Consider the following 15575-nt stretch of genomic DNA (forward strand, 5'->3'; position numbering starts at 1 on the left):
CATTTTCATACAATGCCCTGCAATCTTACCGGCTGTCCGGGATCTTCCATGCAATGGGCTGCAATCACGCACCTATACTTTCCCGTCCAGGGAAAGCTGATGCCAGCAAAGTGCGGAAGGAGGGAAAGTAGGATTTTTAGAGTGTTTGTGGGGGGGGGGGGGGGAAGGGAAACTCTGCAATTTAAGTGTTTTGGGCGGGGTGGGGGGAATGGGGGAGAATTTATTTGTGGTGTAGTGAGGGAGGGGGTGTACGGTGTTCAACTGTGCAGTTTTTGTGGCAGGTCTGGCAGCCCTTTAAAATTGGCGCCAGCGCCTGCACAGAGGCAGCTGACGCTGTTCACGGCGTCACTGAGGCCGTCCCTGCCACGTAATGGGGGGGGGGGGGGGTGGTGTGCAGTCCGCCCTGCATTGTTAAATGAGCCACCATGCGCTTGATTACAGCGGCATGGTAGTACGCGACCCATGCTTGCGAGCCGCCTTTTTTTTGCCTACCGCCACTGCCAGCGGCAGGAAAAGAAAATTCAGCCCAAAGCTTTTTCATTTTCATGTACAGCATGAAAGTTAAGCGTAATTTACAATTTTCATTTTTATTTGATACAATTTATGAATATTCAGAATTAATAAAACAACATATATTTCCGTTTTTCAAACATAAACCATTGCAGTGTTATGACTGATCAGTTTATTATGAATTGCTGCAGGCATTGCACCAAGGGCACTTTTGACATTTAATAGAAATGGCAAGAAGTTTTTTTCAAAAGCTTTGACTTTCCAGGCATCCCTGTTCAGCATGAACCTATAGTAGCATTTTGGAACATAATCAGTCCCACATAAAATCTAAATAATTTCAAAATAGAAAATGCTGGAAATACTCAGCAGGCCAGGCAGCATCTGTGGAGAGAAAAACAGAGTTAACATTTCAGGTTGATGTCCATTCGTGAAAGGTCACAGGCCTGAAACGTTAACTCTGTTTCTCTCGCCACAGATGTGGCCTGCTGAGTATTTCCAGCATTTTCTGTTTTATTTCAGATTTCCAGCATCCACAGTATTTTGTTTCGGTAATTTGTTTACTACCCTTTTTTAAAAAAAAAGACAGGTACATTCTATAATGTTAATATTGAGAAAAAAGTTGGAATTCCATCCTTGCAAACTTTACCTGTATGTGCTGATTGAAAATAATTTGAATGCTTTTCAACATCTGTACTGGTACATCACATTTTCTGTTTTGTAATTTGACAAACTGCTATGTGGCTGATCAAAAACAAAGGGGTAAATTATTTCTCCTAGCACTAGTAAAGCTTGTCGCAAGATTTAGCATGTGTATTTTTTACAGGCTTAGAACATGACAGGCCAGTTAGCGTACACCCACAAGTGCTGCATTACTTAGCTCTTTTAATTCAGGTGAAACAGTATTGTTCAGGCTTCACACAAAACGATCACTGGATAAGATGAAATCTAGCAGTTTCAATAAACAACATAAATATTTGATTTTGTTCTAATGGACCCAAATGTGGAGTTCAGCGGCATGTAAATTAAACTGCCAAGCGATTCATCATTGTTAAGCCAGCCGTCTGAGGTTGGTTTGCAAGGGTCATAGCAGCTTCCAAGTAAAATAGCAATTGGCCCCAACGTATATTTTAAATGAAACAAGAACTAGGATAAAAAAAAAATCACCACTAAACATTACAAACAGTGTAAAATAATCGAAATAAGAGATACAGTTCTGAGAATGTGAATTGTGTATCTCAATAATGCTGAGCAGTGGAGAGAGCTCCTTCCACCATGACTTCACCCTGGAGTTGATAATATTACCACAATATTGATTTTTTTTCAGCAATTTTTTTGAAGATCCGTAATGCACGTGGTTTGACGGATAATTGTACTGCGACAGAAAGCCAATACTTTCTGCATGTATTGCTTTGGACATACACTAATAATGTTGCTATAGTGACAAGAAGTTGGGCTGAATTGAAGTTTACCTCCTAATTTTAGACAACATCAAAAATGAGCTGACTGACCCTATGGGAGTGGCACAAATAGGCAAATGTTATACACAAATCCAGTGAAAACAAAGCAATAAGAAAAGGCATTCATGTGCTAAAAACAAAGATTGAAAGGTGGAGCTTTTAAGTGAACAGAGCCAAAAGAATTCTCATTCTTCTTACGGCTTGTTTTAAGATTGCATAATTTAGGTCTACAAGATGCAATATTTTAACAGGCAGACAATAGTAAAATAAATTATGTCTTCTAGTCTGCCTTGACAAATTATATTTAATCTAAAGTGAGTAAGCAAAAGATGATTTTTCCAGCATAATTAATGAACGCATTTCATCTTACCACCCCCCCCCCCCCTCCATATTTCTAGGGGCAAACACAAGTCTATTATGTTTTCCTTTGTCTAATATACAAAAATTTATTTGGAATGCATCCATGTTGAGCAATTACCCAAGCATTAAAATTCATCTTCATTCCTTGCGTTTTTGAAGTAGCTACATCTAATGGTTCTACACTCTTCATTGTATTCATAACCTGAGGCAAGAACTAACAGAATAATTGCTTTACAGTTTTATAATGACATTAGCACCTGCAGCAACATCACCTTGGTTACCTTTTTTAACTGTGATGATATATGCTATTCTAGGTGATCGGGCATGTGAATAATCATGTATATTCGAACTGTTTCAGGCCAGAGTACAAGTATGAATGCTCACAATAATAAAATTGTACACTCATTGTGAAACAACTGCTGAAATCATTTGAGGTTTAATAGTTTCCATTTAACTTGAAGTCTGTTATGTCCTATTGAAAAGCAGCCAATTACACTTATGGCTAAGGTTTAGAAATTTCCATTGAAATGCTTTTCAGCCACCATTCCCCACTAATCGTATTCACAGCATGAGGCTGTGTGCATCAGCTAGGCATATTGTTGCAAAACAAACTTGTTCAGAATATCCTTGACTGATTGGGTTCCACTTTTTGTCTGTCTGTAATATGACTGCACTACCTCTCAAGAGCAGTGCTGGAAGTAGGGTTCATTAGTTAAGATACTATCCAGTAATAGACAGATTAGTGATGAGAGTGCACATAATTTTCCTAAACTATCCTTATGTTCCAGTTGCGAAGTACCATATGGACAAGTAGGTGTAGGATATTTTCTGGGAATGAAAAATAGCTGGTAAATGTACCCATCTTAATTGCTTTAATCGTTGCTTAAAATTGAAAAGCATGTAAAAATCTTGCAATATGATAGGAGAGATTATGAGTAATTATTAACACCTCTGAAAAACACTTTATCTTGCTCAGAGAGAGCTGCTCTTGCTGATGAAACCTGATTAAGACAGCTGTGCCTTTCATTGATTGTACCTGCTTCATGACAAGTATAATTCTTTATTTGTATGCAAACTAGATGCATGCAACATCAAGCATAGACACCAATTTCAGAGGTAAATGCCCATTGTACGAGCCATCCATCCGGTAACTTTCTATATTAAATGCTGTTCCTATAAACGTATGGCATGCGCAAGAAGTGATGCCTACAGTGATTAATCTTGATAAATAAAGGATGGGTCTGCTCTTAGAGATGAAAGACACATTGAGCCATGGTTAGTGCTACAAACACACACATTGTCCTTTGAAATGCTAGTATAAATTTGATGATAGAAGGCACCTAGTGTATTATTTTTATTTCAGTCAGCAGAAGTCTATTTACATGAAAAGGTTAAAACAAAGAATTTATTTTAATCTTTTGCAAACTATTACAAAATATCAGCACCAGAGACAGCTCTTGTACTATTTCCCAAAAGGTCAATTTTTGTCTTATATTAATGTAAACCTTTAATTGGAAAAGCTATTATTTGGTCATGGCAGTTTGTTTTTCATAGAACAATGAAAGTGTAAAATTGTACATAACATGTTTTCTTCATTAAAAGAGTTAAATTGTGAATTAGTCCAAGCAACTGTAAAACTAAAAAGAGGAATTCAGACAGGGATAAGACAAAATTCAGTTCATCCATACCCTCAGGCATAAGTACTCTACAATCTCTGGATGTGAAGTCATTTATGAAGTCCTTTACAACATGCAGTCAAAGAGGTTAATTGAAAAATTTCTTAATGTCATTATGAAAGAACTAGATTAACCTAAGTTAATTCACTTCATTGTTCAGAATAAAGAGGAATAAGCATTGAACCCTCTTGCAAATTTGGGGCATGAATTAGGGGTGAGATGTTGTCTTTGAAGACTCAGCCAGTTTAATTAAGATATGGAAAATTGCTCATTGTTCTTCACTACTAAAGTCTAGGAATTAGCAGCCAGATGTGATGCCTGTACCTTTCATATCTACTATGTGTTTGTTTGTTAAATACCCACAAGGCTACATCATTAAAACTCAGGCTTACCTTTCCTTAATTCTGCATCTTAGCTGGAGACTAAAGCATGTAACAGGAGGTAGTCCTATTGAGATGTGTTTCAAAATAGCTACATTAGTGAATTTGAACTGTCTTGTTTACAGTTCTTAATTTGAGAGACATTTTTCTGATTGTAAGTGTCACTTTGGGTCTTTCTATTGGGCTTGCAAAGATAAATTGGAGCTATCAATGTATTATACTTTCACTGACCAATTTTATTTCACATTTGATTTGCTTTAGGAAGTATTACTGAAGAGAGCAGCTGATTTAGTAGAGGCCCTATATGGAATGCCACACAACAACCAGGTAAGTTGAGAATAAGCAACATGTTGTAAGGAGATGAATAATTCAGCAGTTAATATAGGATAGCTTAACTATGAGTTTGCTACAAGGCTGTAATACATCAAGAGACCCAAATTACTTCATAATGCATCAAAGTGAAGCTTTGGTAGTTTATTCACATTATCTAAATCCTTGGCGTGTTACTGCTGCAATGCATATTCCTAAACATGTTATTCTTTTTATATATACATGTGTGTATGTAGTTACAATTTGAAAAGAATAATTTCGTTCCTGAATGTGAATTAAAGAGACGATTCAGTCCTGGCTGAAGTGATATTGAGCCTTCACTGTCGCTGGGTCAAAATCTTGGAACTCCCTTCCTAACAGCGCTGTGGGTGTACCTACCCCACATGGACTGCAGTGGTTCAGGAAGGCAGCTCACCTTCTCAAGGGCAGTTAGGGATGGGCAATAAATGCTGGCCTAGCCAGCGATGCCCACATCCCATGAATGAATAAAAACTAAGATATGATGGTACTACAACGGTATCAACTTCTGCTTAACTGGGCAATATAAGGAAATATTAATGAGTATGTTATACATTGGGCATTCAAATAAGTCAACTTTACTATAATTAGGCCTCATATTACAAAGTAAAATGAAGTGTTTGGCCTTTGATGGAAACCGTAACCGGTTAAAGGATAAGCCTCTATCCCAGAAGTCCCATAGATGGATTCTTTACCAGATTGTTTTATAGTCAAAACAGACAAGAAATATTAACCATATATTTGTTTAAAAAACTTGTATAAGCCAAATATAATATCGTGAAATCCAGTTATGCACAATTTTTTAAAATTGGGGCGGGGTGGTGGTGGTGGGGGGGGTGGGTGGGGGGAGGTAAATCCTCCCCATTTCATAGCATTCTAGTTTGCTATAATTTAAATGCCTGGATGCAAATACACAGTTTGTGCAAGAAAGTTTGTGTGTATTTCATAGGTAATATCTGTTGCTATGTAAGAAAATCAGTTTCAATAGCCTGCAGTATTCAAATCATGTATATAGCTTTAAATTGCAACATCAAACTGTAGCATTCCTGATCCGACTTTTGTGATTACATACAAAGAAATATCATCATGTTAGAAAATAAATAAAATGATCTGTTACAAATAAATTATTACGAGGGTCTGACTAATAATTATTGCTTCTAGTTTTGTTATAATAGTTTGTTTATATGTGCACTTTGTAAATTGTAATATATTGCCTCAACTGTACATATGTAAATTTAAAGTTGTCATATAAGAGGATTTCACAATATTTTCTTTTGTTTGTTATTTTGAACATCCAGCTGCCGGGCAGCTTGATATAATGCCTTGCTTTCAGGGCAGAGCTAAACCGTTCATTTGTTTTTCACAGCCAGTTCCTTTTGCCGAGACAACTCGTGCTTAGAGATTAGTTTTGAGCCCATTGTGAAGTACAGTTATGCTTTGCACTAGTTTATAAGAAAATCACCATGATAGTAGTCAAATACATTCAGTATAAATCATCAAAAGATGCTGTGCAATGAACCATAAATAAAAAATATTTTTATCTTTGAAATGTAAGCTGCATAATTTTTCCTTATTATGTTTGAAGTAAGTCGCTGTTATGTGTGAGTCTAATATTCAATCTAATTTCCAGGAGATAATTCTCAAACGGGCAGCTGATATTGCTGAAGCTCTGTACAGCGTGCCACGTAATCACAACCAGCTTCCTACTCTCGGCAACACCCCAGCTCACAGTGGTATGATGGGAGTGAATTCTTTCAGCAGCCAGCTAGCAGTCAATGTGTCAGAGTCATCACAGGGTAATGACCAAGGTATGTTAGCGTGCTGGAGATAAGTCCTTACAACAGCCGTTTTCCCTTCAGTGTCTAACAAGTCCTGTCCAACATTGACTTTAGAGACCTCAGTAATACTTCAAAGCCCTTTACCTAATTAATCTCCTTGGTTGTTGTTTGACACTGCTACTGGATCCCCCCCTGTTTACTTGGCATGGTAGTGAATTACACGGCCTGCCATAAAGTGCTTACATAAAATACTATGCTGCTGCTTCAAATAGTTATACATCTGTTCTTTCTTCTTATTGTTTTGGAAGCAGAGAAAATGTTCTTTTAATTGGTCATTATGCAAAACAGGCATGAATTTAAAATGTGTTTAACAATCCAAATCAATGAGAGAACAGAAAAACAATAATATATGATATAATTTAACATTAAAGGTAAGATATGAATGGGAAACTTAAACACAGAATTTATTCTATAGGTTTGGAACTCTGCTAGCTCACAAATGATGATATCATGTAAGAGTTATCAGTGTTTCTTCACGACTGGAATAACTTTTGTGTTCACAGAAAATATTGATTTTCTTCTGAACATTTAAGTTGTTTATGAATGACAAAGTGAGTACAAGTATGTGGAACACTTTAATGCTCAACAGGTTGGGCAGAATTTATGGGCTCCACTGAGGGCCGAGGGTGGTTCCAGACCTGGCAGGGCTACCCACCCCCACAACGCGGGTAGCCAATTAGGCTCACTAAGAACCTTGTTAAGGGCAATGAGTTTCCTAATGCAAAGGGGGACAGTTCAACTGCCTGGAGGTGGGCGCCCAGTGGCAGGCTGGGGTGCCAACACTTCAGTCAGGTCTACAGATCCTCCCTGCCTGCCTGGGTGGGGATGCAGCAAAAGACTACTCTGTAGTTGGTGAGATGGATCTTCATATTGAGGTGCTCTCTCAATTACTTACCCTTTACTGCAGCCTGCTGCTCCTCTCAAGCTGGAAGGCTTCTTGTTGGCCTTCTAGCTTTGAAAGCCTGCCTGCCACCGTTAATTGGTCTGGGAACTTGTCTCCATGCCAATTAAGGGAAAATCCCAAGCCAGTGATTGTTTCCTCCTGGAGGAAGGGGGTTTGGGATCCGGAAATAGTCCTGACTCCTGTTTCCCACCCCCGAAGCGAAAATTCAGCCATTATGTGAGCTGCTTCTTTTCCTTTCCAAGAAGTGCATGAACAGCATCCTAAAAATATCTTTTGCATAAACTCTCTAAATTCATGTTTATATGAACACAATATAACATTATAGCAATGAATTTCAGAGTAACACTGAGGTTGTAGCTTTATGACCTTCAAAGAAAAAGTGAAACGTAGATTTTCTCTACTATGTCAAAATGTAATGCATGGTTCTCTCTACTGTTATCCTCTCTTGAGTTATCCTCTCTTTATAACAAGTCATAAAATCATAGAAAGCTTACAGCACAGAAAGAGGCCACTTGGCCCAACGTGTCTATGCCGGTTGAAATTACCCAGCCTAATCACACTTAACAGCCTTTGGTCCGTAGCCCTGCAGGTTACGGCACGTGAGGTGCATATCCAGATACTTTTTAAATGGATTGAGGGTTTCTGCCTCTACTACCCTTACAGGAAGTGAGTTCCAGACACCTCCCACCCTCATCTCCCCTCTAATTTTTCTACCAATTACTTAAAATCTATGCCCCTTAGTCACTGAGCTCTATGTGTTTGTTTGTTGAATACCCACCAGGCTACATCATTAAAACGCAGGCTTACCTTCCTTAATTCAGCATCCTGTCCACTCTCTCCAGGCCCCTCACTGTTTTGTACATCTCAATCAAATCTCCCTTCAGCTTTCTCTATTTCAAGGAGAACAAATCCAGCCTATCCAATCTTTCCTCATAGCTGCATTTTTTTCAGTCCTGGCAACATCCTGGTAAATCTCCTCTTACCCACTCTAGTGCAATTACATCCTTTCTGTAATGAGGTGACCAGAACTGCACACATCACTCAAGTTGTGGCCTAACTAATGATTTATACAGTTCCAGCATAACCTGCTTTTATATTCTATACCTCGGTTAATAAAGGAAAGGATTCCAAATACCTTCTTAACCACCTTATCGATCTGTCCTGCTACCTTGAGGGATCTGTGGACATTCACTCCAACGTCCGTCACTTCCTCTACACCTCTCAGGATTCTCCCATTAATCGTGTATTCCTTTGCCTTGTTTGACTTTCCCAAATGCATCATCTCACACTTCTCCGGGTTGAATTCCATTTGCCACTTTTCTGCCTACCTGACCAGTCTTGGATCTATAACTTCATGTTCACTCATAGCTCAATGCTCTCATACATTTGACTTGATTAGCATTGATTTTAGTTTCTCTTATGCGAAGGGGATTCTCAAGATGACCAAAAAATTTGGAAAACCTTTTTTTTTGTTGCTGAGGGCAGTTTCATGTCCTCTATTTGTACAATCATAGAATGATACTGAAGGAGGCCCCTCAGCCTCTAGTGCCTGAGCCATCACTCAAAAACAGCCAAGCATCCAGTCCCATTTCTCCCTTTTTCGCATAGCCCTGCAAATTTTTCACCTTGTAGTGTTTATCCAATTCCCTTTTGCAGACTATTAATGAATCTGCTTCCTCCACCCTTTCAGGCAGTGCATTCCAGATCATAAGAACTTCCTGCATAAAGAAATTCTCCTCATCTCACCTCTGTTTCTTTTGCCAATTAATCTGTGTCCTTTGGTTGCTGACCCTTCTGCCACTGGAAACTGTTTCTCCTTATTTACGCTATCAAAAACCTTCATGATTTTGAACACCTCTATTAAATCTTCCCTTAACTTTCTCTGTTCTAAGGAAAACAATTCCAGCTTCTCTAGTTTCTCCATGTAAATGAAGTCCTACATTTCTGATACCATTCATTGTTGGGGTTCAATGGTTAAATGATATTGTGTAGTAATATCGGTGATCAAGATATTTAATGGAAGTTAATTAGTAACTGTGCAATACTTTTGTATCCTGAGTAATATTAATTGATCTATTTTGTTGTACAAGGTCCCCAAATTGAAATGATATATAATTTATCCTTAGTTTCTAAATTGATTTAAGAGCTAAGTGTGTATGTAACACAATTGGCAAAATTATGATGATAAATACATGATAGTAGATACCTGAGAGTGATTATCAGATAATAATATTGTAATGGATTCAGATGATGTAATTTAACTGTTATGCTTTATAACCACCACCTGAAACCTGGAAATCACTCACATATATCAGTTATGTTTATAATATTTACATGAAGTTGATGATATGGTTTTACAGTTTTTCATTTCAACCCTTTTTACTTATTGTTGTAGGCATCAGCAGGAAAGATGTATCATGCTATTGATACATGATGAAATCCTTATTGAAGAATTAGTGATTGTGGCATGATCATGGCAAGTTTATCTACTGATAATCTGCTGAGATGATCAGAAAATAACAATTATACATGATAATGATTATAATATGATTATGTTTCATAACTTCAACTATTGAAGCAGGTGTTACAAAATAATACTCTTTAATGAAGAAATGACTGAGATGGAATTTTAAACCTTATATGAATGTAATAAACATGCTCCTTCTTGCTGGATGTGGCATTTTGCGGCACGTCAAAGGCTAAAAGTTCATTCTCGCTATTGCTTCAGTCAGTGAATCAGGCTTGTTGATAATTACTACTATAGCTGAATGTGAGAGCAGCTGACAGCACATGATTGAAAAAATCTTCTGTATGCTGTATCAATGAGGAAAAAGGAATTCTGCTGCTTATCAGAAAGTGTCAACTGCACAGCATAAAACTTCAGCCACTGAACCTGATATTTTAATATAACATTTATTGTAACTCATCATGGCAAATGAATCTAAAAGCTCGGATTAACTTTATACAATCTTATTGTGGAAACATTACACTACGATTTACTTTTTAAAATCAAAATGTCTCATTTAAAAAATGCATGTCCATCAGTTTTAAAGGTAAACTGTATCATTTATCCACTCATAACATTTGTCATAGTTTTATGGGAAACTTCTTTCAAGAACCAAAGTAATCTTTCAACAGATTTACTTTAACTTCTTGCAAGGCACGATGAAGTTTGACAAAGCAGTGCCAGGATTGATAGCATTTCTGAAAGGAATCTTTCAAGTATTGTAATGTAAATTTCATTTTACAGTAGGGTACAGCCGTAACACAAGTAGCGTCTCCCCACGTGGATATGTTCCCAGCAGCACCCCTCAGCAGTCTAATTATAACACAGTCAGCAACAGCATGAATGGATATGGTAACGCTGCAATGACCAACCTGGGGGTACCAGGCTCTCCTGGATTTCTGAACGGTTCATCAGCCAACTCTCCCTATGGCAGTAAGTGTTTGCTTTACTATTAATATATAAGCAGTGGCTCCATGTGCAGTTATATATTGTATAAATGCTTGCATTAAAAATGTAACATTTTTATTTTTTTGTGAGAAGTCAGCTGCTGGATAAAAGGAAGGGTGACTCTGGAGGCTGGACACAAGTAACTAATAAATTCAAACTTCATTGAACATTTAGATGTATGGGTTTCAAGCCATAACCGATTTAAAATACATTTGCTGTGTATGTGTATGACAAAAGTCCATCACAAAAGAGTTTGCCTATTATCCAGAGAGTGGCCTAGCTGGGACACTTTTTTTATTTCTAAATTTTTGTAATATATCTAAAAATGTTTTAAAGGCCTTCTCTACTACTTGTGTATGGTGCAAACCGAAGTCTCAGCCTGATTATTTTTGCTTTGTTGCAGTAGTGCCGTCAAGCCCTACCATGGCAGCCTCTTCGGTCACCCTCCCTTCAAACTGTAGCAGTACACACGGCATTTTCTCATTCTCACCTGCCAATGTCATCTCTGCAGTGAAACAAAAGAGTGCATTTGCTCCTGTTGTCAGGCCTCAAGCCTCTCCTCCACCATCTTGCACCAGTGCAAATGGAAATGGACTTCAAGGTGAGCTAGTATCCTTCATTTCCTGATCCACCTTCAGGCATGCTCATCCCATACAATAATACACATTAAATTCACAACATCTTTCCCAATGAGAAAAGCAAAAATTACTGCAATTGTATAGTCTGCACTGGTTATTTGATTATCTAATGAAGCCATTCATACACAAAATATTTTGAAGCCGGACTGCGGCCAGATGCACTTTGTTTTGTAATCAGAGTGTGTGTGCTTCTATAGCCCTTGTCAAAGTTTCAGCTTTCTTTGTTTCGTCTCTAAGCATGTGATGGATCTTTATAGAAATGGTTAAGCAGCGAATGCTTTGGTATCCTGATACTGTATTTGTACCCTTTAGGAGACATTTGAAATCCAATAAATTGGTGAACTTCGCACATTTCACTGCAGTTTGATCTTGTTTCATGCATTTACACAATAGACACGAAAAGTTCTTCAGAGTGCAATTAGGCATGGCTTGAAACTTCTGCACAGCCTTGAATCTGTTAAATATTATCCAGAAAGCAAAATGACTCCTATGTCAGTAATATCTGTAGGTTAATTGGATATTCTTTGGAGTCTGGTATTTGCCTTCACTAGGCTAGCAATTGTGTGCAGTCTCCATGTTTAAGTCATTTGCAGTTATGATGCAAGTATGGCTAGCACCTGCTTATAATAACCACTTTCTACTAACTGAAATAGCTTTCAAAAAATGTTGAACAAATAAATAGATCAGACTTCTTCTGGCAACATGCGAATTTAGTATAATTTCCTATGAAATTATCTGCTAATGATGTTTTTCAACAACTTCCAAAGTAGCAAGAAATATTATTTAAACGTTAAGTAAACGAATGACAATTTATACTGAAAATATAAAGAGAAAAAATAAAGAATACATGAATGTTAACAGTCCAGTACAGCATTTGATCTTTTGTTAGCTATTTTAATGAACTTTTCTTTGACTTTGATTCATAATTGTGAGAACTAAATATAATGGATACCACTGGCATAAATGAACTTGAATTAAATCAGTACTCCCAAAATGTGAAGAAATGCACATTCCAATATTATTAATAGTTCCATGAAAAGACTTAATTATCAGTGACATGTCTTGTTTGTAGGCCTAGGGCATAAGGTTAAAAAATGAACAATTTGGCAGAAAATAAGAAACGTAAGTGTTCTGTGCATTACGCATGGCAGTTTGAGGTATTGGAGACTTTTGATCTCAGGCAGCCGTTGGCCTGGTAACACAGTTGTTATGATAAAATGCAATTAACAGAAAGCAAAAATTGAGGTCCCCAGCTAAAGTCAAAGTGCTGGGAGAAAAGAAGCAAGGTTGCTAAGATTTCAATTTAAGGAACCCGAGAAGTGTCTGGTCCTTGACTACTGAGTGAGTTGGTCCTGTCTGACGTTACCAGAACTGACCATGTTGTTTCTCACCTGTCAGCAGAGGCAGCCTCCAGGGAGTCTGGACCACTGTTTGCCATTAACAAAACGCTAAGAGAAATATCACACATGTGGTAGGCAGTATGCTGTTCACCTAAAATGTCAGAATGCTCCTCTTTTAAAAGTGAAGTCTTTGTAGAATGTCTTGTTAAAAAGTACATTTCAGTTTTTTTTTAGTCTGGACCTGCATGAGCCATACTAAACAGCTGCATACAACAAAGCTTGGATTTCAATTCAGTACCTTGCTGGCACAACTAGCATTTCAGAGCTTAAATTATTTTAGAGCTGATGAGTTGCTAATAGAGTTTCTGTTTCTTCCCTTTTAGGTATGTCTGGACTTGTAGTCCCACCAATGTAAGACCACACTTGTTTACCTAGAGAAAAATCAAGCTTCCGAGGATGAACTTCAGGGGACAAGTTCATTACATCAGAAGATGCTATCAGAAAAAGTATGAGCAACAATGAAAACAAACAACAGATTCTTCTACTGTTAAGAACAAAAAATACATTATTACTCACTGAATTTACTCAAACCATTAGGAAACGACCTACAAGCAACTTAAGTCTTCATGAACAATTTCATTTTATTAACAGAACTTTCTCATATTTTCACATTTCTCTATCTTGAAGAAACAAAAAAAGCAATGCCTATTTTGTATAAAGTTTCAGATGACGTCTTGGCTATGTCTAGTTCTTGCTATGTGTTGGGAGAAACTTTGTGGATGCACCATTTTGATTATCATGAAACACTGTTGAAATATTCCTCAAGCAGAACATTTTTCAGTACTATATTTAGATTCACAATGGTTGTGTATCTCTATAATGTGAAATAATTTTTGTTGGGCTGAGTAAGGGGCCAAGGAGGTATAAGCCATTGAACTGGAAGGAGAAGACTAAATGTATGATTTAAGAAATGGGGACTTATGGAGGGCCAGGGGAAAATTTATCATGCTTAAATTCATCTTAAAACAACTGAACTTTGTAACTTATTGTAGTTAGAAATTGTAACTTTGATATTGCAAAAATTCTTCTCTTGCCTTCAACAAGCACACTGACAGAGATACAAAAGCTACTGTCTGTTGGTAAAGAATATACTTCCACTGCTAGAGCTTCCTGTTAAACAAGTGTGATCTGCAATGTTTTTTCAACTTTTGCTAGCACTGTATACTATTGCATTCTTAGGCTACTGTGAAGTCTATGTTCCTTGTACCAGAAAGTTGTCCTTTGACTTCTAGATCCTTCTCCCTAATGTGTTTTGTATGTGGTTATAAAATATTGTAGAATTTTGTGATTTTGCCAAAGTTGTAGCTAAATATTTATACACTTGTCTTGAATTTTTCAGATCCACTTAATATTAAGGAGAGAGGTTTTATTCCTTATGAAGTTTGTAAGGAATAAGATAGTCCTATTCTTCATTGCTACACTTTCTTTCACATAAACACAGTCACTGAGCAATTTTTTGTAACATACCAATATAAATATTGTATTTATCTTTAAAATTTTGTATATTGCTTTCCTTCATTTTATTTTATCTTGTATGTATTTGTTTGTCACGACCAGGTATTGTGATGCCGAAGGAGCATTAAGCCAAGAATATTTGCCTTCAACTATTTCATTTTATAAGATTGCTTTGTCCATATGTTTCATTTTTACTACCAGAATTTGTTGATTTGTTCAGACCTTCCGTCCATTTTTTTATTTGAGAAAAATCAAATTCATTGTTTATTTTTATATAATTTTTAAGTTATCTGAACAAATAATTTTGAATAAAACTGTTGTTGTATAGTCAAAAGAAATTGTTTGTGCCACATGGCTGTAATGAATAATAGTAGAAAAAGTGCATGTGCAGCAGCCACAGAAGGATGATCCAATTTGTGGTTGTAAATTATTTAGAATGTAATATTCATTTTTAGCTGCCACCCATGAATTTGCCACATAGTAAAAATGTATTTACTGGAAAAATTTGGAGGCCTAAAGTCAAAATGGAAACTTCAGTTCATCTGGTAGACTGATGTTTGATTAAACGTATGACAATTAAATACAGAAAGACTTCTCTGATGCCTTAACATTGGAGTTCTTGACAGTAACTTTGGTGCCACTCTGTCATTGGTTTACACCACAATTGATAATCATCGCTGCAGCTGTCAAGGATGATCTATGGTGTAAAAAGCACAAACTTTGTACAAACACTTACTCCAATCCCCTGCAAGCCTCCACTCTGTTGTACCCTGCAAGTCCTCAGAATAGAAGTCCTGTACTGCAGTGTCTGAAAGTGGAAGTTTCTTTTCCAATGTTTCATGCCTGACAGTGCCCAATCTGTTTGCAAAGGCAGGAAATAGGTAAATTGTTTGACCACTTTTGTGTCTTTGCATTGTACTGTGTGATTTGCTAAAGCAGCATGCAATATGCTTTGCAAACTACAGCAGCATTGGAGGTCGAATCGTAATGGGGAACATATATTGTCATTCTGGGCAAAATGCACATTAGTAACAGTTATTTTATTTAATTCGAAAGTAAAATAAAATGTATCACAAGTGTTGAATGTGCAACACATTTACTCTGTGATAGCTTCATACGACATACATGGAAATGTCTCAGAGATTTTTCTTATAT

At 37.1% G+C, this 15575-nt stretch overlaps 1 protein-coding gene across 3 annotated transcripts in view; it reads left to right on the plus strand.

Moving 5' to 3' along the window:
- Positions 1-14641, plus strand: part of ebf3a (EBF transcription factor 3a) — a 123674-nt gene extending 109033 nt beyond the window's left edge. For 2 of the 3 annotated variants that reach the window (XM_068053342.1, XM_068053343.1), the window contains exons 12-16: positions 4645-4710; positions 6362-6539; positions 10724-10912; positions 11331-11528; positions 13289-14641. In XM_068053342.1, the coding sequence (XP_067909443.1) occupies positions 4645-4710; positions 6362-6539; positions 10724-10912; positions 11331-11528; positions 13289-13320 (663 nt within the window). In that variant the 3' untranslated portion in view covers positions 13321-14641. The remainder of the gene's footprint in view (positions 1-4644; positions 4711-6361; positions 6540-10723; positions 10913-11330; positions 11529-13288) is intronic. The other variant, XM_068053344.1, reaches the window with a different exon arrangement.
- Positions 14642-15575: the final 934 nt, after the last annotated feature.

The sequence above is a fragment of the Heterodontus francisci genome, chromosome 20 (assembly GCF_036365525.1).
Source record: "Heterodontus francisci isolate sHetFra1 chromosome 20, sHetFra1.hap1, whole genome shotgun sequence".
NCBI classification, from domain to species: Eukaryota; Metazoa; Chordata; class Chondrichthyes; order Heterodontiformes; family Heterodontidae; genus Heterodontus; species Heterodontus francisci.